Below are 24,046 nucleotides of genomic sequence, written 5' to 3'. Positions count from 1 at the left end.
TGCCATTGCCTTCTCCAAGACAGTGTCCTATGGCACTGCTAATCTTCATGCAGGTTTACTGTCCACCCAGCAGCACTGAGCAACCACCGTTGCTCTTGAGTTGCCTGTAAGTGCAAATTCACAAGCTGTACCCATACAGGTCAAATCCAGGAATCTGCTCCCCCGGGGGCTCTGCACAGGCAGAGTCAGGCAGAAATGGAGGTTTCCTCCTGTCTGAGGGAGGGAGAGGGCTCAGGTCTGACGGGCCAGTGCCAACAGGCTCTGACACACCAAATGCCTAGGACTCCAGAAGAGCAGAGTGAGCAATCGTTGTACTGGGAAGCACACTTACTGGGAACGTTAGCATCAATGCTTGGAGCCTCAGTTTCCCCATCTGTAAAATGCAAAGGCAACAACCTGCCCCTTGGCAAGGTGATGATATAAGTGAACAACCCGGCCCCACTGGGTGCTTGACAGGTTGTTGCAGGCAGGTCTAACTGCCCTCTCCTCTCCCTTGAAGCAATCCCTGAGCACACTGCCCTAGTTGGAAATGTTCCCTGTTCTATTTATCTCACACCCGGACTCTTACACATCCTATTCTTTTTTTTCGGATTTGCAAAATAGAGAAAATGGCCCTACAGCTGCTAATATGACTTTCTCGACAGAAAGACTAAAACTCCTTGGGGGAGGGGCTTGCAGGGATGGAACATAGTCATAAAAACAGCGATCTAACTGCTCTAGTTTGAGTTCATCCCAAGTCGGAAGGGCCCATCAGGGTAAGGTGAATAATGAGGGTGGGAGATGGGAGCCCCGGGGTGAGGAGAGGTCGGGATATGGGGAATCTGGGCTGAGGACAGGCACCACCCTGGCCCATCCGGCCAGTTCTGGCAGATAAGCAGATGGGCAGGACCCCTGCAGACTGAGTGGTCCAACTTGCCTTTCCTCTTTGAGGAGAAGAGTGATGTCCCCGGAGGAGAGGTGAAAGATGAGAAGAGGGTAAGAAGGAGGCGACTGAGACCGAGGGAAGTCGAAGGCCACCATCTCTCAGGAGCAAGGGCTTCCCGGATTGTTTTGCACCCTCCACCTCTTCCCCCTCCTCCTCCCCCGCTTCCTCCCCTCCTCCCATCCCCCTCCCTCCTCCTCCTCCCGCCCCGCCCGCCGCCCGGCCCCGCCCCTCCCACTGTCCCGAGCACATTTTGGCCGCCTGCCCCGCAGCCCTCCAAGCCAGCCCTCGACCGCCGGCCGAGCAGTCACAGCCGCCGCGATGTGGGCCGTCCTGCCGCTGCTCTGCGCGGGAGCCTGGCTCCTGGGCGCCCCGGCTTGCGGCGCCGCCGAGCTGGCCGCGAACTCTTTAGGTACGGGGACTCCGGGGACGGGGACGAGGCGCCCCCGGAGAGGAGCCGGCAGGTCGGAGACTCTGGAGAACTTGGGCGGGTCCGGACTCTGCGCTTGGGAGGAGCCGGGCAGCGCACGTCGCAGGCCCGAGGCCCTGGGGCTCTGCGGGTCGGGACCGGAGTCATGGAAGGGTGGCCTGTGTGATGCGTGGGGAGTGTGGGCTAGAGAAGGGGGAGGTTTGGAGGGTGAGCGTCTTGCGGGACCCGAGGAGCGGATGGATAGGTGCCCGGGGCGCTCAGGGGCGCTGACAGGAAACGCCCCAGCCAGAGGCTAGCAGGGACTTCCCAGCCTTTTCTGGCAGCTCCCAGAGACTGGGCACAGGGGACGTCCCCAGGGGTGCCTTGAGAGCCTGTGAATGGGTTGGACCTGACCTTTCAAGGAGTGACTGTGCAGAGCCATAGCAGATTTAGCCCCTGAAAACTGAGGCTGTTTGTTCCAAGGACCCAGGGTGTAAGGTCAAGCCCCAGGGCTCCCCTGTAAGGCCCCAGGGCTTCCACTCAGGAAGCTGAGTGGTCCAGCTTCCGGCTGCTCTTACCCTAGTTCTGTTGCTGCAGATCCAACCACCTTCCCAAGCTAAAGGCTCTCCCGAAGGCCCTCCTGCCTTGCCCCCTGTCCACCACCCTCAGCCTCAACCCACCGCCCACAGGCTCTGACCTCCCAAGACCACCTGCCTCCTCACCCTGAGGACAAAGAATTGTAGCCAAAGAGCAGCCTGCTGCTGCTGCTAAGTCGCTTCAGTCGTGTCCAACTCTGTGCGACCCCAGAGACAGCAGCCCACCAGGCTCCCCCGTCCCTGGGATTCTCCAGGCAAAAACACTGGAGTGGGTTGCCATTTCCTTCTCCAACGTGTGAAAGTGAAAAGTGAAAGTGAAGTCGCTCAGTTATGTCCGACCCTCAGCGACCCTATGGACTGCAGCCCACCAGGCTCCTCTGTCCATGGGATTTTCCAGGCAAGAATACTGGAGTGAGATGCCATTGCCTTCTCCAAAGAGCAGCCTGGAAATAGGACAAAGATCCCTGAGGCTGAATCTTTTCCACTAGAATCTTGCCTCATTCCTCCCGTCCCAAAGATACAAGGAAGCCCCCCAGTCTTGCAGACCTAGGAGGACACCCAGCTCAGCTCAGTCCCAACCTAAAGAAACCCAGCTGCCCGCAAGCCAGAGCCGTGTGGCCTGCGTGGAGGAGGGGGGCTGGTGCTGGAAGCCGTTCTTCCAGAGTAGGGTTTGGCATGCTTCTCCTGTGAATAGCCAGATAGTAAATATTTAAGGCTTTTTGTGGACCACACAGTCTCTGTATCAGCTACTTAATTCTGTGCTGAAAGTAGCCAAAGGCGGTATGTAAATGAATGAGCCAGTTGTGCTCCGAGAAACTTTTATTTAGACACACTGAAGTTTGAATTCAGATGATTTTTAAGTGTTACACAATGTGGTTTTCAAAAAAAACGTTTTTAAACGTGAACATTCTTAGCTTGTGGGCCATACAAAAACAAGTGGCAGGTCAGAGTTTGCTAACCCCTGTTCTAGATAGTACCATGTGCTCCTCGAAACAGCACACAAAGAAAGGATGTGTGCTTTCTTCCAAAAGTCACAATGGACTGCAGTGGGTCTGAGATTAGTGTGCAGGGCTCACCAGATATCCTTCTGGCCCCACCCCAAGATCACCTCTGGCTTTTTCTCCCTCTGACCTCGAACGAATGAGAAGTAGTGCTGGATTTTCACGCCTGCTTGTAGCTTTTGAAACCTCTGCAGGCAAACATTGGTCAGTTGTCCTAAACTCTATCTGCCTCAAGCCCTGGTCTTCTAAAGCCATCAGGCTTCCCTGGTGGCTCAGATGGTAAAGTGTCTACTTGCCAATACAAGAGACCTGGATTTGATCCCTGGGTTGGGAAGATCCCCTGGAGAAGGGAATGGCAACCTACTCCAATATTCTTGCCTGGGAAATCCATGGACACAGGAGCCTGGCAGGGTGCTCTGCATGGGGTCGCAAAGAGTCAGACACAACTGAGCAACTTTCACTTCACTTTTTCTCTTCTGAAGCCATCAGCTATAATGGCTAACCAAGATTTGCAGTCCTCTAAACCCCACACAGGGCATATCCTGGAGAAATGTGCATTTCTTTCTCAGGAAAAATGGCTGTCACTTGGTTTCTGGAACAGATCTATGACCCACAAGGGGAGAGCTAAATTCCACACAACTGTGATCTTCCAGCTGCAGGGTGTGGATTGGTGGCACACATGTGTGTGCTCAGTTGTGTCCAATTCTTTGTGACCCCATGGATGATAGCCCACCTGGCTCCTCTGTCCATGGGATTCTCTAGGCAAGAATACTGGATGGGCTGCCATTTCCTCCTCCAAGGGATCTTTCTGACCCAGGGATCAGGCCTGTGTCTCCTGCATTGGCAGACGGATTCTTTACCACTGTACCACCTGGGAAGACCAGTGGAGGAACACAGAAAAGTACCAAGTGATACCAGTACAGACAGTAAATCCATTTCCACACCCTTTACTTCCAAGTGTCAGCTGCTGGGGTCCTAGAAATAATGTATAGTGATAGAGTGCCATGTGATGTGGGGGTGTAGAAAGGAGTACGAGGAATTGCGTGACTTTGCTCTAAAACTTGCCTTCTGTTCCCAGAAGCAATAAGCAATCCTGCTTATCTGAGCAGAATTTCTCAGCCCTTTGAAAGGGCTGAGACAAAGATCAGAATTAATGCTAACCCATTCAGAAAAACAGGTAATAATCACTCATGAATATATAAATCCATGAGGAGGGCATTAATTAAGTTTAATTTACCTCATTAAGAGATGCCTCTCCAATGCAAGTTTACTTTTTGTTTAACAGTTACTTTTCATTAGGTGTAATATATTTGACATGTTTTTAATCAGTTGGAGTCTTAATAATGATGATGACTTAATCCAGAATGAACTTTTATAATATCCAGAGGTATATGGGTCACCAGGAGTAACAGTAATTTAAATATATACTTTCCGTGCTTGTCATTGCATAAAAGGATACTAGAGCAATGAAATATAAACAGATACTCCCTGGGACTTCCATTGTGGTCTAGTGGTTAAGACTCTACACTTCCAATGCAGGGGGCATGGGTTTGATCCCTGGTCAAGGAACTAGGTCCTACATGCCCTGCAATGTAGCCCCCCCAAAATAAATTAAACAGATGCTCCCTTAGGATAAAATTCTGTGAGATATGGATGGAGATGGGGGTTCAAGGAGAAAAAGAAACTGTATGAACTATTAAGCTCTTATAGAAGGATTTGTTCATGTTATTGATGGTGAATATCACATCGTGATGTTATATGGAATTCTTTGGCTAGCATCCTTTGAATACGATGGAACAGTCATATTTTTAAACGTCATTAATTGCAATAAACTGGTGTACATCCTTTGCAGCTATTTAAATTTGAAATGCAATTTTACATTTAAAAATGTACAAGGGTGGATATAGTAAGAGTCTACAAACAACTAGGCAGCCCGTTTTTGTAAATAAAGTTTTATTGAAACAGTCATACCCCTTCATTTTCACACTCGAGAGTAGAGTTGAGTAGTTGTAACAGACTGTAGAGATTGCAAAGTCTAGGATATTTACCATCTGTCCCTTTTTAAAAAATTACTGACACCAGGTATATAAGGGCTTTTAAAGTATTTATTTGTGTTATCATGAATAACAAGCTCTCTGTTAAATTCAAAACTTTTTTTTATTTTATGTATTTATTTTTGGCCTCACCATGCAGCATGTGGGATTAGTTCCCCAATCAGGGATCAATTGGAATCAGGGATCAATCAGTTCCTGCACTGGAACTACAGTGTTAACCACTGGATCAATAGGGAAGTCCTGGCATATAGGTTTTTAAATTAACTTCTTAAAATATGACACAGAAGAGAACACAAATCATTAAGTATGCATTTCAGTGAATTCTCATCATCTAAACACACTCGTGAAACTGGCACCCAGATGAAGCCACAGAACATTACCAGCACCCCACAAGCCCCCTTTGACTCCTCACTAAGTATTACCATTATCCAGATTTTTAATACTATAGGTTAATGGCATGTACTTTTTCAAAATTAATTTGGAGCACAAAAGCAGTAAGAATTTAGTTCCTTTTCAAATTCTGCATTATATGCCACCATTTTTGGTGCTTTAAGTTTAACCCAGTTTATTAAAATGCAAATCAGTTCTCTTGTGCCCCACTTGGCTATAGACATGACCACAAGGCACCCAGACCTAATTTTTTTTTTCTCCTTTTTGCAGAGAAGTTTCACTTTCAATCATGGATGGTGCAGGTCAGTGTCCAACTTCTTCTTTCTGAAGTTTCTCATTTCACTGTTTCCTGTTATCAGAACAGACTGTCCTAGATTTGAGACGATGAAGGAGGAATTTCCAGCCCCCATCCCCTGGGTCTTTCCCACATGGGGATGAGTCAAACGCCACAAAAAGATTTCGTTAAGTGAGTTCCTTCCAAACAGTGGTCTGGTCCCCAGTAGTGAAGTTGGCTAGCAGCCTTGGAAACCTTCAGATTTATTTACATTTTTTGTATTCAAATCACATTGTGTAGCTGGCTGCAAAATCAATCGAAAAACACTGGTGTGCATATTTTTGAAAAATGGTGATTTCTGCCATGAACTTGACCTAGTGCCAGTTGTGGCATCCAGGGCTGAGCTAAACGTGACAGGTCATTCACCTGGCCTTCTCGATCTCCTAACTGACTCTACGGCAGCTGCATAGGCTTCATTCTGGCCACAGGCCCCTGGAGGCAGAGGGGTTCCTATATAAACCCAGGGCAGTGTCCCACCACTAATACAGTTTTGGCCTGAGAATCATGGCAGGAAGAAAACCTCCATTCCTCCTCTTAGAAGACAAAACCGTTACCCTCTGGTAAGCAGCGTCCTGTTTCCATGACGTATTGCTTGCTAATGTGTTTCAGCATCAAAAGAAATACAGCTCAGAGGAGTACTACCACAGGCTGCAGGCGTTTGCCAGCAACTTGAGGGAGATCAACGCCCACAACGCCAGGAACCACACATTTAAAAGTACGTGGGGACACCTTGCCTCCAGGCCGCTCATCCCTGGGAGGAGAGAGCAGTTCAGATCTGGAAAGAAACGAATGATTACAGGGTCCACTGGGCTGGGGAATGGGGCAGGGGGAGAGCAGCCACCCAGGCTCTGAAGCTGGGGCCGACCTCACATTCCAGCTCTGCTATTGTTCTCTGAGATTCAAGGGGTTGTAACTTTAGGGTGTCCCTCCAAAGGGTTGTGGTGTTTCTGCTTTCTGAGGGTCCAGCCCAGACGCTGAGCCCCTGGGCTGCCGAGGGGAGCAGCGCTTCTGGACTCACGAGCAGCTCCTTAGGACATCTGCCTTCAGTCTGGGTTCGTTTCACTAGAAACACGCTGCATGCGCTGAGGACTCAGAAGTGACGGCACTGTCAACTGAGTGAGTAACATGGGCAGAAGCGTGAAGTGGAAGGAAACCTCAGTTTGAACCTCATTTCTGCCCAGTATTGGCTGTGTCAACCCTGGGGGGCGTTGACAGCTCTGAAGTTTCACTGGACTGTCAAGTGGAGATCGTAAGGCTCCCCCCGCCAGGCTATGAAGACTGAAGGAGGTAACAGGTGGCAGGCACTTGGCACAGGTGTGGTGGTTCGGTACCTGGACGTCCACCAGACCTACTAACGGGGCATCCAAAAAATGGGTGCCCAGGCCCCACCCCAGGCCCACTACATCCGCATCTCTGGGGTGCAGCCCAGACACTGGTACTGTTGCAAAGTTCCCCAGGGAATTCCGAAGCACAGTCAGGCTGACCTTGGTGTAGTAAATTACAGTTGACCCTTGAACAGTGTGGGGTTAGAGGCACCGACTGTCTACACAGTTGAGAGTCTGAGTATAACTGATTGTCTGCCCTCCATATATGCATTTCCTCCATATGTGCACTTTCTCTGTATCCACGGTTCTGCATCCCATGATTACACCAACCCAGGATCATGTTGCACTGTAGTATTTACTATTGGAAAAAAAGCCACATATAAGTGGATCTGCCCAGTTCAAACCATGTTGTTCAAGGGTCAACTGTAAAATCAACTATACCTCAATAAAAAAATAAATTTAAAAATTTGTTTTAAAACAATTCAACTGTGTCCATTCCATTTAAAAATTTAAAGAAGCCAAGTTGAGGGCCTGTAAATAGGACACGAGGGAACGTGAGATTTCATTATTTTTTTGTTTCTTTATTAGTGATCTACTGAACACCTCTGTTTTGTTTTTTGTTTGATTGTTTACTGTTCTGCCTTCTCTTTTTTCAGTGGGACTGAATCAATTTTCAGACATGAGCTTTGATGAATTAAAACGCAAGTATCTTTGGTCAGAGCCTCAGGTGGGTATTACTCACTGGGACCAAATCTGAGTCTTTTCTGTTTGGCTTTTTTTTTTCCGCTGCGCTGGGTCTTCGTTTGCAGAGGACTTTCTTAAGTTGCAGTGAGTGGGTGCTACTCTCTGGTTGTGGTTCACAGCCTTCTCCTTGCAGTGGCTTCTCTTGTTGCAGACTCTAAGGTGTGTGGGCTTCAGTAGTTGTGGCGCTTCGGCTTAGTTGCTCCGGAGCATGTGGGATCTTCCTGGAAGAGGGATCAAACCCGGGTCCCCTACATTGGCAGGCAGATTCTTGACCGCTGGACCACCAGAGAAGTCCCAACTAATAATATTTTAGCATAAGTAATATCCAAAGTATTGCATGGGATGTACACTACAACTTTTTCATCATTGATCTAAAATTCAGCTTTAACTGGGTGAACTGTATGTTTATTTGCTAAATCTGCCTTCCCTGTCCTAACTGCCCCAACGTGAGTCCCCCAAAGGACCTGTCATTTAGCATTTGGAACTAATAGGGTGCGATAGGATGGTCCTGACAACCATAATCTTTCTCATTCTTTTGTGGTGACTATTTTAATTACATACTTTTCCATCAGAAATGGGTTTTTTCCCCCCTGAAAAAAATTGTAATTTGTCATTTCAGAATTGCTCAGCCACCAAAAGTAACTACCTTCGAGGTACTGGTCCCTACCCACCCTCCATGGACTGGCGAAAAAAAGGAAATTTTGTCACACCAGTGAAAAATCAGGTATGCATGATGGTCCCCAGTTTTTCCTCCAAAACAGCCACATTTTCAGACAGTATGCCAGGAAGAGAAACTCAAGAGAATCCCAAAACACAAAGAGTAATATCCCCAACTCCACTATTTTTTCATTATCTCTCTAGCTACCTTCCTCCAAAAGGCCAGGAGGTCGTTGTTTTTATGGATGTAGTTCCTGTCTGGGCTGAAGTGTACCCCTTCCCTCCCGCTCCACTGCCTGGTCTAAAGCTCCCCGCTGGCCCTAAACATCTGTGCCCTTCTGTAACTGGATACGGGACCCCATTCCTACACGTCTTTTCTTCCTGTCCTCCATCCACTCCACAAGGCACCAGGTCCAGCCCCTCCCTGGCCCTCTGCCTCCCTCAAGGGAGCTGCAGGTGGTCAACGAACAGCATGGAACCCCGCATTGCAGACATGCTCTGAAGAGCGCCTCCTGCACGACACAGTGTGCCCGGCGAGGCAAGTGGTGGCACGTTCCTGCCCTGAGGGCTGAGGGTCCCACACACTGCTGGGTCCTGGAGAGTCTGGGCCTGCTGTCCCCAGAAGCAACAGTGCAGTGGCCATCTTCAGAAGCATTCCCACCTCTTGCTCCCAGGAAACAGGGTGAAGGTTGCCTTCCTGGTAGCACTTGGCTTTCCACTGAAACTCGCCATGAGAAACATTTTCTCCTTTTCCTGAAATCCACGTGACGCAGCCATGATGCCCCCAGGCTCACTGAATTCCCAGAGCCTGCCTAGTGAGCTAGACGGTTCAACGAGAACCCAGAAGCCAAAACGAGCCTCCACTTCAGCAGAGGGGTAGGATGAAGTCAGTCCCCTCCCCCAAGACCCCAAGGTGGCTTTTAACCATCTGAGAATCCCGGGACAGTTCAAAGCCCAACAGGTATTCAATGTGGAAGCCTGAACCCCCTCACCCTCTTGGCAAGGAAGAAGCAGAGGTCTGCCAAGGATGTTCTGGGTCCTCTCGTTAGCTAGCTATCAGGCAGGAGAGAGACCCCTGAGCAGAGGGGCCCGAACAAGGTGGTCACCCCTGTGGGTGTGTATGGGCTCTCACTGTAGCCACAGTTTGGTTACAGGTGTGAAGACAGGATCTGACATTAGCTCAGCAGCCTCAAGGGAGGCTGAAGGTGCAAAGCAAGTGGGTCTCCGCTCAAGGCCTGCTCTGTCTCTTTCCTCAGTGGCCAAGCCCACCTCCTTGACCAGAGATACTCTTATCAGGCCCTCCCCTCCCGCTGCCAAGGGAAGGATTTGAGAGGAAGAGACTGGGGATGGGGGGAGGGTGAAGGCTCTTTCCAGGAGACAAGCGAGGAGGAGTGGACAAGAACAGTGAGGAAAGGATCTTAGGAGATGTTTCAGAAGTAGTCTATGGACGGTTGAGCCAGTGAAGGGCGGAAAAGAGACAAAGATGGGGATAAGAGAAAGATGCTGACAGCAGCTGGTGTTACTGAACCCGTGGGGTAACTGCATGACTGGCAGGATCTTATCTGCGCTTCTGACAGTTCTGTGGGGCAAGCACGGTGGTTCCCATTTTACAAGTGATGAAACTGGGGGATGGGGAGACACCCCTTGCCCAGCTCACATAGTGGGTGGGGGCAGGACTGTGATCTGAAGTAGGCAGGCAGGCTCCAGCACCCGACACCTGGCCCCAATGAGGTGTCAGGAGACTGGTCAGTGGCCGTAATCATGGTAGAGGACGGGGAGATGGATGGCTGGGGCAGGACACACAGGGTCTATGGTGTCTGGGGTGTATACTGGTGGGGTCCTCTGGGAGACAGGTGGTCTGGGTCTGGGCAGAGGTCAGAGCTGAAGTGGGGTCTGGGAAGTTGTTAGTTTAAAAGGACTGTGGGTGAGATTGGAGGGGGAAAGGTGAGAGAGAAAATTCTGGAAACAGGACTCTGGTGAGTCCTTCTGTTGGGAGCAGTGGGAAGAAGAGAATCCAGCAGGAGATTCAGAAGCAGAGAGACTTCCCAGGCAGTCCAGTGGTTAAGACTCTGAACTTCCACTGCAGAGGGTGTGGGTCGATGCTGGTTGGGGAATTAAGATCCCTTGTGCCTCGTGGTGCAGCAAGGAAAGAAAAAAAGTAGAAGGACATGTAGAACAGCACAGAATGGAGTCGGGAGGAACTCTGGCCCTTGCAGGACATTGGGGGTTGGTCAGCGAGGGGCCGGATGGGGAGGCAGCTGCTGCTGCCCTTTTACAAGCCTCAGTCTTCTCATCTGTAACATGCGGAGAAGGATGCCGGCCACTTGGGGCTTGTGAGGATCAGCACGGATAGATGTGAGTTGGGGCTTGGTCCACTGAGGTTCTCGGGAGCCTGAGGGGCCCAGGTTCTGACTCCCTTTCTCCACTCTGGCCTCCAGGGCAGCTGCGGCAGTTGCTGGACCTTCTCCACCACCGGGGCCCTGGAGTCTGCTGTCGCCATAGCAACAGGGAAGTTGCCCTTCCTGGTGAGTGACCAGCTGCGGGGCGGGGTGGGATGTGGGGAGTGTGGGATCAGGGTCTCCTGCAGGGGTCACAGCTTGGCTCTGAGCCCTGACTTGGTGGGGCAGGCCAGGCCTTCAGGCTTCTTCAGGGCATTAGATGAGAGTGGCCATGTCAGCTGGACTTTGTGTCCCAGTCTCATGGATATTTGGCATACAAACCTCCCCTGACAGTTTGGAAGGACTGAGGCTCATTCCTGAGTGGGTATGGGTGTTCCTCGGTCTGGGAACCCAGGGCCTTCAGGGAGCAGAGCCTGCCTGGGAGGCAGCCCTGTAGGAGCTGCACCCCCTCCCAGGCTGGTCGTCTTCCTGCAGGGGAGAGCTAGGACCCGTGTATTCACCTCTGGAGCCCCCAGAGCAAGGGGTGACTGTCAGACCACGGCGTCCTGCATAGGGAAGCAGGGGAAGAGAGGGCTAGACTGGCGAGGGCCACCAGGGCCCAGGAGTAGGGAAGGCCTGTCCCCTCCCTCCCACATGCCACCATGGGGGCCCACCTATGTGCACCCTTCAGGCCCCTCCTCACCCTCTCACATGCCGGCTTGGCTGCCAGGTCATCACTGAGCTCTTCCCCAAAAGGCGCTGGCTCTGGGCTGGCCCCCTGGACACAGAGATGGACCTCGCCCTGGGGGAGTATAACCTGATCCTCCTGACCCAGAGCTGGCGGGGCCACGGGTGTGGTCGGCTCAGGGGGCCCTGAGCTGGGGGCTCTCCCGGTGAACACCTAGCTCACTGGGTATGTGTTCCTTCTCCAGGCTGAGCAGCAGCTGGTGGACTGCGCCCAGAACTTCAACAACCACGGCTGCCAAGGGTACGTCCCAGACCAGGGTGGGGAGGCCTGGAGCCCCTTCTCATTTCCCGGGGTTACTTCTGTTGGGTCTAGGATGGGCCGAGACTCTGTCCTGGGTGGAAGCAAAATTGGCCCCACTTAAAGAGGAGGATGGTCACCCCACATACCCGAGGTCCATCAGCTGGAGTGGGCAGAGCTATAAGCCAGGCCCGGGCCTGTCTGCTCCCAGAATCTGTCCTCTTTCCCTGTTGTCACCTGGCTGTCACCCCTCAGCACATTTGGCCTCATCCACCACCCGGGCCTCTGTGTGAGTGGCCAAAAGAATTCACAGAATGAGAAGCACGTTGTCCTGCAGAAGCAAGATCCACACACCGGTGTCTGGTCGGCTGTCTGCGAATTCTCTAGGGCAGCAGTCCCCAACCTTTTTGGCACCAGGGGCTGGTTTCATGGAAGACGATTTTCCCATGGACTTGGGGTATGGGGAGGGAGATGGAGTGGGGATGGTTTCAGGATGATTCAAGTACAGTACATTTATTGTGCTTTTATTCTAATCTAATGTTGATGATGACAGGAGGTACCGGTCTGTGGCCGGGAGACCGGGGTCCCCTACTCTAAAGCTCTGGCTGCCCCAGCTCTGCAGGCTGTGTGAAGGAGCTTTTCTATAGATGAGGTGCCATGTTCAGGCAGAAACACTGTATTTTGCCAGGCCTGCTCTCTTGGCCCCTTTATTTATTGAGGTCTAGTTTAACTACAGTGTTGTGTTAATTACTGCCATACAGCAAAGTGACTCAATTATACACATCATTGTTGTTCAGTCGGTAAGTCGTGTCTGACTCTTTGCAACCGCATAGTAATACACATATTAAAAAGCAGAGACATCACTTTGCTGACAAAGGTCCGTATAGCCAAAGCTATGGTTTTTCCAGTAGTCATGTACCAATGTGAGAGTTGGACCATAAAGAAGGCTTAGCACCAAGAATTGATGCCTTTGAACTGTGGTGCTGGGGAAGCCTCTTGAGAGTCCCTTGGACAGGAAGGAGATCAAAGCAGTCAATCCTAAAGGAAATCAACCTGAAATACTCATTGGAAGGACTGATGCTAAAGCTGAAACTCCAGTACTCTGGCCACCTGATGCGAAGAGCTGATTCATTGGAAAAAACACTGATGCTGGAAAAAACGGAAGGCAGGAGGAGAAGAGGGCAGCAGAGGATGAGATGGTTAGATAGCATCGACTCGATGGACGTGACTTTGAACAAACTCCGAGAAACAGTGAAGGACAGGGAAGCCTAGCGTGCTGCCGTCCATGGGGTCACAGAGAGTCAAATATGACTTAGCGACTGAACAGCAACAGTTATATACACATACATACATTCTTTTCCATATTCTTTTCCATTATGGTTTTATCACAGGATATTGAATATACAGTAGGACCTTGTTGTTTATCCATTCTAGATAGACCAGTTTGCATCTGCTAACCCCAAACTCCCAGTCTGTCTACTTACCTCCTGGCCTGTTCTTCAAACGGGTTGTTAGGGATTGACTCACAGTTCCCAGTGTCTCCAGCCCTCATCTCCTCCTCACATGCAGTGCTCTAAGACCTTTCCTGAGCACACAGGTATAAAGCCAGGCCTCTCGTGTCCCCCCAGAGCAGGCTCCCAGCCTTGCCTCCCGCCCCCTCCCAGCGGCCCAGCCCTCTCCCAGGCAAGTCCTGCTTCAGCAGCAGCCAGCACAGGAGTCTCCTGCAGGGAACCACGCTCAGGCTCATCCTGGGACTCAGGGCTGAAGTCACGGCCCCCCAGCCCCGCCAGGGCAGACGTCTGGCACGCCCCAGCCTCGGCAGGCCCTGCCTCTATTGGGGCCAGTCCCAGGTGGGCACAGCTGTGTGTGCTTCTTGCAGGGGTCTCCCCAGCCAGGCCTTCGAGTACATCCGGTACAACAAGGGCATCATGGGTGAAGACACCTACCCCTACAGGGGCCAGGTAACTCGGGCAGCCTGGGCTCCGTCTTCTTGGTCTGCAGGGCGCTCCATCTCTATTCTCCCAGCCTGGGCTCTGTCTTCCTGGTCTGCAGGGTGCCACATCTCTGTTCTCCCCGCCTGGGCTCCATCTTCTTGGTCTGCAGGGCCTCCTGGGCTTCCCCCATCTTTGTTCTCCTAACCTGGGCTCCATCTTCTTAGTCTGCAGGGCCCCCATTTCTCTTCTTCTCCCAGCCTCAGGACACACCCTTCCCCTGCACCCTCTTGAGGACTCCTACTCCCTCCTGAATTCTGTGTTGTCTCTTCATGTTCACTCCTTCGCCTCCTCTGTTTGTCTGAGCCCTGGTGCTCAGCTGTCCTGGGGCCTCTTCGCCCTGTCCATGGCAGCACCGTCTCTGCTCGTGGCCTGGCCCGCACCTCCTGCCGAGGGTGCACAAGAATGCCATCTATGGGCTTCTACACTCCGTGTCCATGCAGACAGTGCTCCTGGGCCCAGGGCCTCCCCTCTCACCTCAGCCCCGCCTGTGCATGGCTGGGCACCTTGACTTTCCCCCAAACCCAGGACTCTCTTCCAGTGTTGCCCCTCCTAGAAATGGGAGGCACCACCTTTCCCGAAAACCTCTTGGCTACCTGTGTCCCTTTCTCAGGGCAGTCCCCCTGCCCAGACCCTCCCCCGCCAGAGACCTTCTTCCTTCTGCTCCTTGGTCTGTCCTATGTCCCTTCCCCCATTCAGCCCTTGGTCCCCCTTCATCCTGGATCCCTGAGGGTGGTCTGTCCTGGGGCCACTCTCCCCCAGGGGCTGCCAGAGAGGCCTCTCAGACCAAGCTCTGGGTACACTCAGTTCAGAACTCTTCAAAGGCTTCCCAGGGCCTGCAAGATAAACTCCAGACTCTCCGGCCTGCCTTCCAAGTCCCTCTGCCCGAATCTGTCTGCCCAGTCTTGTCTTTGACTTCACTCTCTCCTTGGAAACCTTCGGCTCCTGCCCAGCCGCTTGCTGCTTCCTAAACTTCAGGTCCTGCATTGTCATCTTGCCTGTCTCTCCGTCTCAGAGGGGCTTGCTCTTCCCTGCACGTGTCCTGCCTCTTGTTGGTCATCTTCCCTGGACTGAGACTGGGCCTCCCTCCCCTGCCGTGCAGGCTCTTACTGGGTTCCTTTTCTCGGCAAGCCTCCTTGGACTGGGTCAGGCCCCTTCCTCGTGCTCCCACCAGGGGCTACTCGAGCCCACCTCTGCCAAAGCCAGCATGGTCTCCTCCCACTGGACTGTAACGTCCTCAGGGACAAGGATGCCTCTGATTCTCTCCTAAGTGATCCCCCTCACCCAAATCCTGGTACCTGTAGCTTTTGCTTTGTCAATGTTATCAAATTGCACAGGGTGGCGAGGGCAGGGTAAGCATCCCCAACCTGTATCCCATGACCTTTGCCCCCTGAACAGGATGGTGACTGCAAGTACCAGCCCAGTAAGGCCATTGCTTTTGTCAAGGACGTAGCCAACATCACACTGGTGAGTACCAACCCTTCCTTGCGATGGGGAACACATTCTGATCAGGAGGCAGCCTCCACTACCGTCGGATGGCCAAGGGGCATAGCACGGCAGCCTTTCTGGGCAGCACATCCCTTTGATTGAAAAGTTTTTGACTATCAGTGAATGTTAGTCACCGTGATGGCAGCAGGGTGTAGGACGGAAGGGATAGAGCAGGAGTCGGCAGTCAGATGCTCTGGTCCTGGCCCAAGTCTGCACAAGTCTTCATTCTTTCTTATCTTTAATTTTTGGCTGCACTGGGTCTTCATTGCTGCACTGGCTTTCTCCAGTTGCAGTGTGTGGGATTCTCATTGCAGTGGCTTCTCTTATTGCAGAGCATGGGCTTCAGTAGTTGCAGCATGTGGGCTCAGCAGTTGTGGTGCTCGGGCTTAGTTTTCGTTGCTCCATGGCACGTGGGACCATGGATTGGACTTGTATCCCCTGTGTTATTAGGCAGATTCTTAACTACTGGATGACCAAGGAAGTCCCAATATTAAACACTTTAAATTACAGTCACTCAAAGATTACTTGTACTTAACAGTGAAATGATATACATGGATCTGTGGCTATGAGTTTGGTTCACTTTTTTTTCAAATTCACTTGTTTGGCTGCGCTGCGTCTTCATTGCTGTGTGCGGGCTTTCTCCAGTTTGAGCGACCGGGGGCTACTCTTTGTTGTGGTGCACGGGCTTCTCATTGCAGTGGCTTCTCTTGTTATGCAGCACAGGCTCTAGGTGCACGAGCTTCAGCAGTTGCAGAACACAAACTCAGTAGTTGTGGTGCATTGGGCTTAATTGCTCCATCACATGTGGTATCTTCCTGAACCAGGGATTGAACCCATGTCCCCTGCATTGGCAGGTGGATTAACCACTGGGCCACTAGGGAGTCCCACAGTAGCTTCCATCTAATCGAAGTACGTGCATGCACTCGGCACTAGTGGCAAGAGCTTATGGAGTGTTCACTTCAGTTCAGTCACTCAGTCGTGTCCAACTCTGCGACCCCATGGACTACAGCGTGCCAGGCTTCCCTGTCCATCACCAACTCCTGGAGCTTGCTTAAACTCATTTCCTTCGAACCAGTGATGCCATCCAGCCATCTCATCCTCTGTTGTTCCCTTCTCCTCCTGCCCTCAATCTTTCCAAGCATCAGGGTCTTTGCCAATGAGTCAATTCTTCACATCAGGTGGCCAAAGTATTGGAGTTTCAGCCTCAGCATCAGTCCTTCCAATGGATATTCAGAGTTGATTTCCTTTAGGATTGACTGGTTTGATCTTGCAGTCCAAGGGACTCTCAAGAGTCTTCTCCAACACCACAGTTCAAAAGCATCAATTCTTCAGCAATCAGCTTTCTTTATAGTCCAACTCTCACATGCCTACATGACTACTGGAAAAACCATAGCTTTGACTAGATGGACCTTTGTTGACAAATTATGTCTCTGGTTTTCAATATGCTGTCCAAATTGGTCATAGCTTTTTTCCAAGGAGCAAGTGTCTTTTAATTTCATGGTTGTAGTCACCATCTGCAGTGACTTTGGAGTCCAAGAAAATAAAGCCTGTCACTGTTTCCGTTGTTTCCCCATCTATTTGCCATGAAGTGATGGGATCAGATGCCATGATCTTCATTTTTTGAATGTTGAGTTTTAAGCCAGCTTTTTCAGTCTCCTCTTTCACTTTCATCAAGATGCTCTTTAGTTCCTCTTTGCTTTCTGCCATAAGGAGTGTACTAACCACTTAACTTGTGTTATCTCCTTTAGACTCAAGACAACCTTAGGAGATAAGGGTCATTATTGCCTTCATTTTATAGATGAAGAAAGGTTCAGAGTGGTTAAGTAACTTGACCAGGGCTGCAGAACTAGAAGTGTAAGCTGGACTGAAACAGAGATCATGGCATTCCAGAACCTTTAATTGGGATGTTTCTGACTATGATACATTTATCTTGAGAAAACAGCTGGTTTCTCTTAGACACACTCACCAGGGGCTGACCCACTCTGGCCCATTTGAAGCCCATTAAGAGGTGGATTGGGGGTCAATCCAATCCCTTTTGCCTGGTGCCCAAGAGAAACTTGTCTGTGACACATGCAGGCCCTGAGGAGCAGGCCAGCATGGGCATCCAGCCCTCCTTGGCCATGAGAATGGCCAGCCCCATGACACCCACCACCTCTTGGTGGGCAGGCTACTCCAGGTGAGCAGGACCCCAGCATCCTCAGGGGAGGAGGGGCATGTGGTCTCACCAGCCCTGACAAGGCCTTTGCTGAGCACAAGGAAGGAAGCAGCTTGCTTTCCAGGCAGTCATTTGCCCTTTGCAGCCAGGTCTCTGCCCCTTCTCCAGGGAGAGAGGACTGAGGAAGGCTGGTGCCCTGACCTCTTCAGCCTGCCCCTCCTTCAGCAGAGCCCTGGCCTCAGCTCTTCCTTATTTCAACTCCCCAAGGTCTCTAGCCAGGGGAATGGCCTCCTCAGCTCATGGTAACCCAGTGGTTCCCAGCACAGATGCTTTAAGAAATCCTGCCTTGGACCCACCCCAGAGATGCTAACATTATTGTCTGGGGTGCAGCTTGGGCATTGGGATTTTTTTTAAAGCCCCCCAGGTAATTCTAGGGGCTTCCCAGGTGGTGCAGTGGTAAAGAATTCGCCTGCCAGTGCAGGAGACTCTGTTTCGATCCCTGGGTCAGGAAGATCCCCTGGAGGAGGAAATGGTTACCCACACCAGCATGGGTTACAGTCCATGGGGTCGCAAAGAGTCCGATGCGACTGAGACTGAGCACAAGCACAGCTGGTTCCAACTGCTGCTGTCTGCCCCTAGGAAGCCCCGGACTTCCTCCCACTGCCCCACCCCGACCCCAAGCTGGCGGGGCTGAGTCTTTCTTAGGCACACAGTCCTTTGCCGGGTCTTCTTGTTTCTACCGCCATCTGAGCCTTGTCTGCTCACGGACTTCTAACCCTGGTGTTCTACCAAAAACAGCAATGAAAGCTCCTTAGACTAGATTTGTGGGTGCAGGGGTCCTGGGGATGGGAACAGGGGAGTCCCACTCACCTCTGCACCCCTGGGAGCTCACGGGAGGGCTGTGCCATGTGGTTGTGAGTGAGAGAGTGAATGAGTCCCCACTGCACCCTGTGCTCAAACCCAAAGGGTGCAGGATTCTCTTGGAGCGAAGCAGGGAGGCCCAGCAAGGTCCAGGGAGGTCATAAAGGGAGGCAGGGTTTCAGGGGAGGGGCCGTAAGCAAATAGAAAACACAAAGGATCCTGGCCATTCACTCACAAGAGGGCTGTGCTGTGCTTAATCATTGTCGTGTCTGACTCTGCAACCATATGGACTATAGCCCACCAGGCTCCTCTGTCCATGGGATTTTCCAGACAAGAGTACTGGTGTGGGTTGCCAATTCCTCCACAGGGAATCTTCCCAACTCAGATCAAACCCATGTTTCTTTCATCTCCTGCATTGGCAGGCAGGTTTTCTACCACTGCACCACCTGGCAGGGGACCCACACCAGCTCCCAGTGTCCAGGGCAGGCTCTGCTTATAAGGAAGGGCAGTTCCCCTTTGGTGGCAGCTTTTTGGTCTAAAACACCCTTCTCTTCCCTCCTCTGTGCCTGTTACCTACTTTGGAGCAAAGGACCACATTTCTCCCGTGGGGTGGGGAAGTGGCAGGGGCCAGTGTGTCCACCTGTCTGCCCCTCTGTCCACAGAACGATGAGGAGGCGATGGTAGAGGCCGTGGCCCTACACAACCCCGTGAGCTTCGCCTTCGAGGTGACTGCTGACTTTATGATGTACAGAAAGGGCATCTACTCCAGGTGAGCAGGACCCCAGCATCCTCAGGGGAGAAGGGGCATGTGGGTTCCCCATGGCCGGGCCCGGGACTCAGTCCGGGTCTGACCGTTTCTCCACCCATGCCACGTTTGCTGACCTATCACATCGCCCTGCAGCCCTGAGGGTCAGGATCCCCAGTCCCCGAGTTGAGGAGGAGGAGAGGAGTCACACAGTGGGTCCGGGGCCCCTGTTTGAGCCCAGAGCTCCCCCTTGCTCAGCCAAAGAGCCGCCTCTGGTGATAAACACCCATGGTCAAAGCTGTGAAGATATGAAACAGGGAAGGGAAACCAGCTGCTCCCAGATGCAGAATCCTGTGCTGAAGGGTCATCGAGGAGTTCTCTAGGGTGGGCTTCCTCTCATCCATTCCTCTTGCCTGTTTTACAATGAAAGTCAGTGCAGCCACTTCCGGTCGCTGCCCGCCATCTCCTCAATGGCCTCGATTGCAGTCTGGCCAGTCCTAAATGCGAGCGTGTTCCAGGACTTGCTCCTCTGCCCTCTTCTCACATATGCCTTGAACTCCACGGCCAACTGTTTGCTGAGTCTCCAAGCCCCCTTCCGCCAGCGGGCCTCTTGAGCATTAGACCGAGAGGCAAGGGCCTCCCTACCACATGAAGCTGGACGGCCCACAGGGACCTCAGATCCTGCCTGTCTCCTCCCCCTTATCAGATGCTGCCCCATGATCGCTGCTCAGAAACATGTTGTCCTCTCTCCCACTGCATCTCTCCTCACCATCGCCTCCTTACTGCTTTGTTCTTGTGCCCCCGCTAATGGTCCATCCTCCACCCACAGCCAGTCAGCTTCTGAACACCCTTCTCACCGCACCACTTCTGCACACACACACCCACTGTCCCATGTCTTAGCTTGGCTCGGGGAGCCTCTATCATCTGTCCTTCTTTCTCCAAGTTCAAATCCCATCAAAGACACCCACGTCCTCCCTGTTCCACCCTGCTCCTCTGCCCATGGAATTTCCCAGGGAAGAATACCAGAGCAGGGTGTCATTTTCTACTCCACTGAGCACCCACCTTCCCAGGGAAGCCTTCCTTGTCCCCACACCCTGCCCATTCTGTTCCCACTTGGTCGGGTCCGCTTCCCTTGGGCTCTTGTCAGCCCCCTAGTTGTCACTGTATAGAACCAGCCTCTTTGCCTGCCTGCTCCCTGCCAAAGGGAGCTTCCTAGATCCAGGAGCACAGTTGGGCATGCTGATGGTGTCCCACACCTTGCCTTCCCCAGGCCTGACACGTATCAACAGCTCAGTTACACACTGGTTGAATGACTGCATGGCCACTGTAGCTCGTCTGCTTGAACACTTCTCTTGCCCTGTGACTAAACCAACGTTAATTCACCACCTTCAGTGCCTCCCAGTCCCCACTCTGGAAAACAATGCTGTAAATCACTTGCTGGGTGTGACTGAATCATATTTTATCCTTTCATCCTTTTTTTGGCCATGTGGCATGTGGGATCTTAGGTTCCCGATCAGGGATCAAACCCACACCCCTTGCACTGGAAGCACAGCATCTCAACCACTGGACTACCAGAGAAATCCCACCCTTTCCGTATTTTCAAGCCTTTATTTTCCTTTTCCAGTACTTCCTGTCATAAGACTCCAGATAAAGTAAACCACGCAGTGCTGGCTGTTGGGTACGGAGAAGAGAAAGGGATACCTTACTGGATCGTGAAGAATTCTTGGGGCCCTAACTGGGGAATGAAGGGGTAAGCAGCTTCTAGGTCCCATGTACTGAGAGGGAGGCGTGAGTGCCTAGGTCTGGGGGGCCCTCGGTGGGAGGGAGTGTGTGTGTCTCTTCCGCCTCAGTGTGGCTTCCGAGAAGGGGCTGCTCAACAGCCTTAGCCCAGGCCAAAAAGAGGGGAATTTGAGGATATAACCTTCACACCCTCAAGAACCCTCCAGCAGACCCTCTCCCATCCCAGACCCCAGATTATAATGACTGTCTATCCAGGCACAGGAGGCCGTTTGGTTCAGTGGGTTCTGTGACCACCGCTAGGAGACAGTCCACAACACAGGGCCCAGCTGGGACTCAGCCATGTCTGGGAGGCCCTGAGGGAGAGAAACGAAAGGAACAAGTTTACCGATGGTGGACAGCCCCTCCTTCTAGAAGGGGCTTCAGTCAGGTGGCCTGGGGACATATCTCAATGTGACTTTGTGTCTCTCTAAGTCTCAGACTTGATGTCCTCATCTGAGGAGGGGTCCCCAACATGAGGCCAACTAGGTGAGGCTGAGAAGGGGGCCCTCAGGAGATTCTGGAGAGAAGTAAAGCAGGGATAGAATAATGGGACAGAGTTCATGTGGTGGCCAAGTCAGGTTTCCTGGAGACCAGAAAACCCAGCGCTACTCTTTTGTGAATAAATGGGAGGGCCTAGCCCCTGGAGTCAGATCTTGGCCAGGCCTCAGCCCCTCCCTCTGCCCAGGTACTTCCTCATTGAGCGCGGGAAGAACATGTGCGGCCTTGCGGCCTGTGCCTCCTTCCCTATCCCCCTGGTGTGAGCCCCGGCGGCAATGACGGGTCAGTGGAGAAAGCGAGGACCAGGCAGTCGGGGGCCGAAGATCCTGCCCTGGAGGACGTGTTGGGAGACCACCCCTAACCCGTGGCCCTGCACTCTGCCTGGAAACCCAGAGAAAACTGGGAGGTGAATCCCACGGAGCAACAAGCCTGCCCACGTCTTCTGCTGCAGAGGTCACCACCAGCCACGTGCCTTACATGTGGTTTCTCATTGATCAACCCCTTGTGGACAAGGAATATTCTTTCTTCCCAGAAGGGCTGCATTTCACATTGGGGAGAAGCTCCACTGTCTCTTCTGTGGTCTTTAATAAACCTGCAGTGGGCACCTCCTGAGCCAGGTCTGTGCTGTGGGCTGGGGTCTGGGTCTGTCTCCAGGCCGTCTCCTAAGACACAGGCACCCGGGGGTGGCTGGCTCTCTGGCTGGAAGGATGGCATGCAAGCGTGCTGGTGCAGCTATCTCCCAGGTGGGGGGCCCTGGATGAAAGAGCAGGTTTGCTTGATGTTTTGAGCATGTGGGGAGGGAGGAGGAAATACACCAGGCTCTGGCAGAGAGTGACCTCAACCCACATCGGTTAGGAAGCCTTACTCTCCTTGTGGCTTTCCCATGCTCAGCTTCCTGCTCCCGGCTCACCTGCCCCACCCCTTGGGATGGCCCCTATGTCTCCCTTACCAGCCCCTTCCTTCCCCTGATCCTCCTGCCACATCCACCATCCCAACGTGTGTCTGTGGAGCCTCTGGCCCCTGGGGAGCAGGGTCTGCAGCATGAGTTGGTGCTGTTTGTCCTATAGGACACACTTTCCTAACAAGAAAAGCTTTCCAGACTTCCCTGGCAGTTCAGTGATTAAGACTGCACTCCCAATGCAGAGTCGTGAGTTCAAGCCCTGGTGGGGGAACAAAGATCCCCCATGCTGCCTGGAGAGCGGAAAAAAAAAAAAAGCTTTCATGTCATTTACAGCAGCTGTATTCATAATTACCCAAATGTGGAAATAACCACGTTCATCATATGACAGAAATGAAGAAAATGTGGTCTATGCATATGACGGAATGTTGTTCAGACATAAAAGGGAAGGAAGTTCTGATATAGGCTATCACACGGATAAACTCCAGAAACACTACAGTGTGTCAGTGAGAGAACACAGGTTGTGTAATTCCATCCACCTACGATGTCCAAAGCTGGTAAACCCACAGAATCAGAAGGCAGACTGGTGATTGCCAACAGCTGAGGAGGAGGATGGAGACACTGCTTATGGGTCTGGGCTTGCTTTTGGGGGCCTTGAAAATATTCTGCAGTTATCGACGGTGGTGGCTTGCACAACCCAATGAATATACTTAAATGCACTGAGTTTTATACTTTCACAGGGTGAATTTTTTTTTTTTTTGGCTGCACCAAGTGGAATGTGGGATCTTAGTTCCCCAACCAGGGATTAAACCAGTGCCCCCTGCAGTGGAAGTGCAGAGTTCTAACCACTGGACCACCAAGGAAGTCCCTGAATTGTTTCTTCTTAAGAAAAGCCTGTCTAGGGTTGTGTGTTGTGTGGTATTTCCAAGGGAGGCGACCCATGTAGCTAGGTACTGGCTCTGCACCCAAGAAACCAGGCCCTTCAGAGATGAGAGTTCTGCACTGAGCTGAATGGGCTTATTTAATGAGGAACAGTGAAGGCATTCCACGTAAAGGGCAGAAGATGTCAAGAGCTCAGGAGAGGCAGAGAGCATGGCGGGGCAGCTCTGTGTGGAGGCCGTATGTGGCAGGGAGTGGAGTCTGGGAAGTAAGAGGAGGGAAACACCACACCAGTGAATCTGGAAAACCTAGAGAGTGACAGGCTCCTGTACGCCCTCCTGTACCCCTATGAGTCCCTGAGGTTTTACTGGAAGGATACTTATGTTCACCCACGCCCCCTCCCCAGGACCATGTGACCTAGGCCTGTGGATGACACGCTTCACCCTCCCAGCCATGGTGACTGATCCAGGGATCAGCACAGGGCTCAAGATGGGTCAGTCAGAAGCAGTGAACGTGGGATTTTGTGGGAAGCATCAGAAAGGCTCTTCTGGGTGATCACTTTGTAACATATAAAAATATTACAGCAGCCTGCTGTACATCTGGAACTAACACAGTGTTAGTCTAATACAGGTCAGTTATACTTTAAGTTAAAAACCAAGAGGGTTTAGAAATGGATTCTTCCCTAGAGCCGCCAGAATGAATGCAGCCTGCTGAAGACTGATTTTAGTTTCAGTGAGAGTGACCTCCCAAACTGTCAATAATGAATGTGTGTGTGGCGCCTTAAGCCAAAAAAGGGGGCAGGGCAGAGTGGGGCATCTTCCCTGGGTGACCAAGTTACTAAGACATAGCTTACAGCCTCCTGTTTGGCCACTCTGCTGAAATGTGAAAATGCCAAAATTGAAAATGAAGCCAAAATAGAGGAAAGCAGGGTCAAGAGATGAAATATTCCAGAGAACA

General features: G+C 51.9%; 1 protein-coding gene across 1 annotated transcript; it reads left to right on the top strand.

Moving 5' to 3' along the window:
• The first annotated feature begins 1,152 nt into the window (after positions 1-1,152).
• On the top strand, positions 1,153-21,924 carry CTSH (cathepsin H). Its single transcript, XM_027522018.1, has 12 exons — positions 1,153-1,334; positions 5,643-5,674; positions 6,316-6,421; positions 7,688-7,758; positions 8,395-8,499; positions 10,871-10,957; positions 11,743-11,798; positions 13,675-13,756; positions 15,185-15,253; positions 18,953-19,059; positions 20,660-20,785; positions 21,500-21,924. The coding sequence occupies exons 1-12, from the start codon at positions 1,244-1,246 to the stop codon at positions 21,573-21,575; spliced, it is 1,008 nt and encodes a 335-aa protein (XP_027377819.1). The 5' UTR covers positions 1,153-1,243; the 3' UTR covers positions 21,576-21,924.
• The last annotated feature ends 2,122 nt before the right edge of the window (positions 21,925-24,046 follow it).

Source organism: Bos indicus x Bos taurus, chromosome 21, assembly GCF_003369695.1.
Source record: "Bos indicus x Bos taurus breed Angus x Brahman F1 hybrid chromosome 21, Bos_hybrid_MaternalHap_v2.0, whole genome shotgun sequence".
Classification (NCBI taxonomy): Eukaryota; Metazoa; Chordata; class Mammalia; order Artiodactyla; family Bovidae; genus Bos; species Bos indicus x Bos taurus.
This window is presented reverse-complemented; position numbering and strand designations above follow the sequence as displayed.

Excerpts from the sequence above, each read along its gene's own strand:
- CTSH (XM_027522018.1), top strand. The coding sequence starts at position 1,244 with ATGTGGGCCGTCCTGCCGCTGCTCTGCGCGGGAGCCTGGCTCCTGGGC. Across the intron at positions 1,335-5,642 it reads GCTGGCCGCGAACTCTTTAG|AGAAGTTTCACTTTCAATCA; the intron begins GTACGGGGACTC and ends TCCTTTTTGCAG. Across the intron at positions 11,799-13,674 it reads AACAACCACGGCTGCCAAGG|GGGTCTCCCCAGCCAGGCCT; the intron begins GTACGTCCCAGA and ends TGCTTCTTGCAG.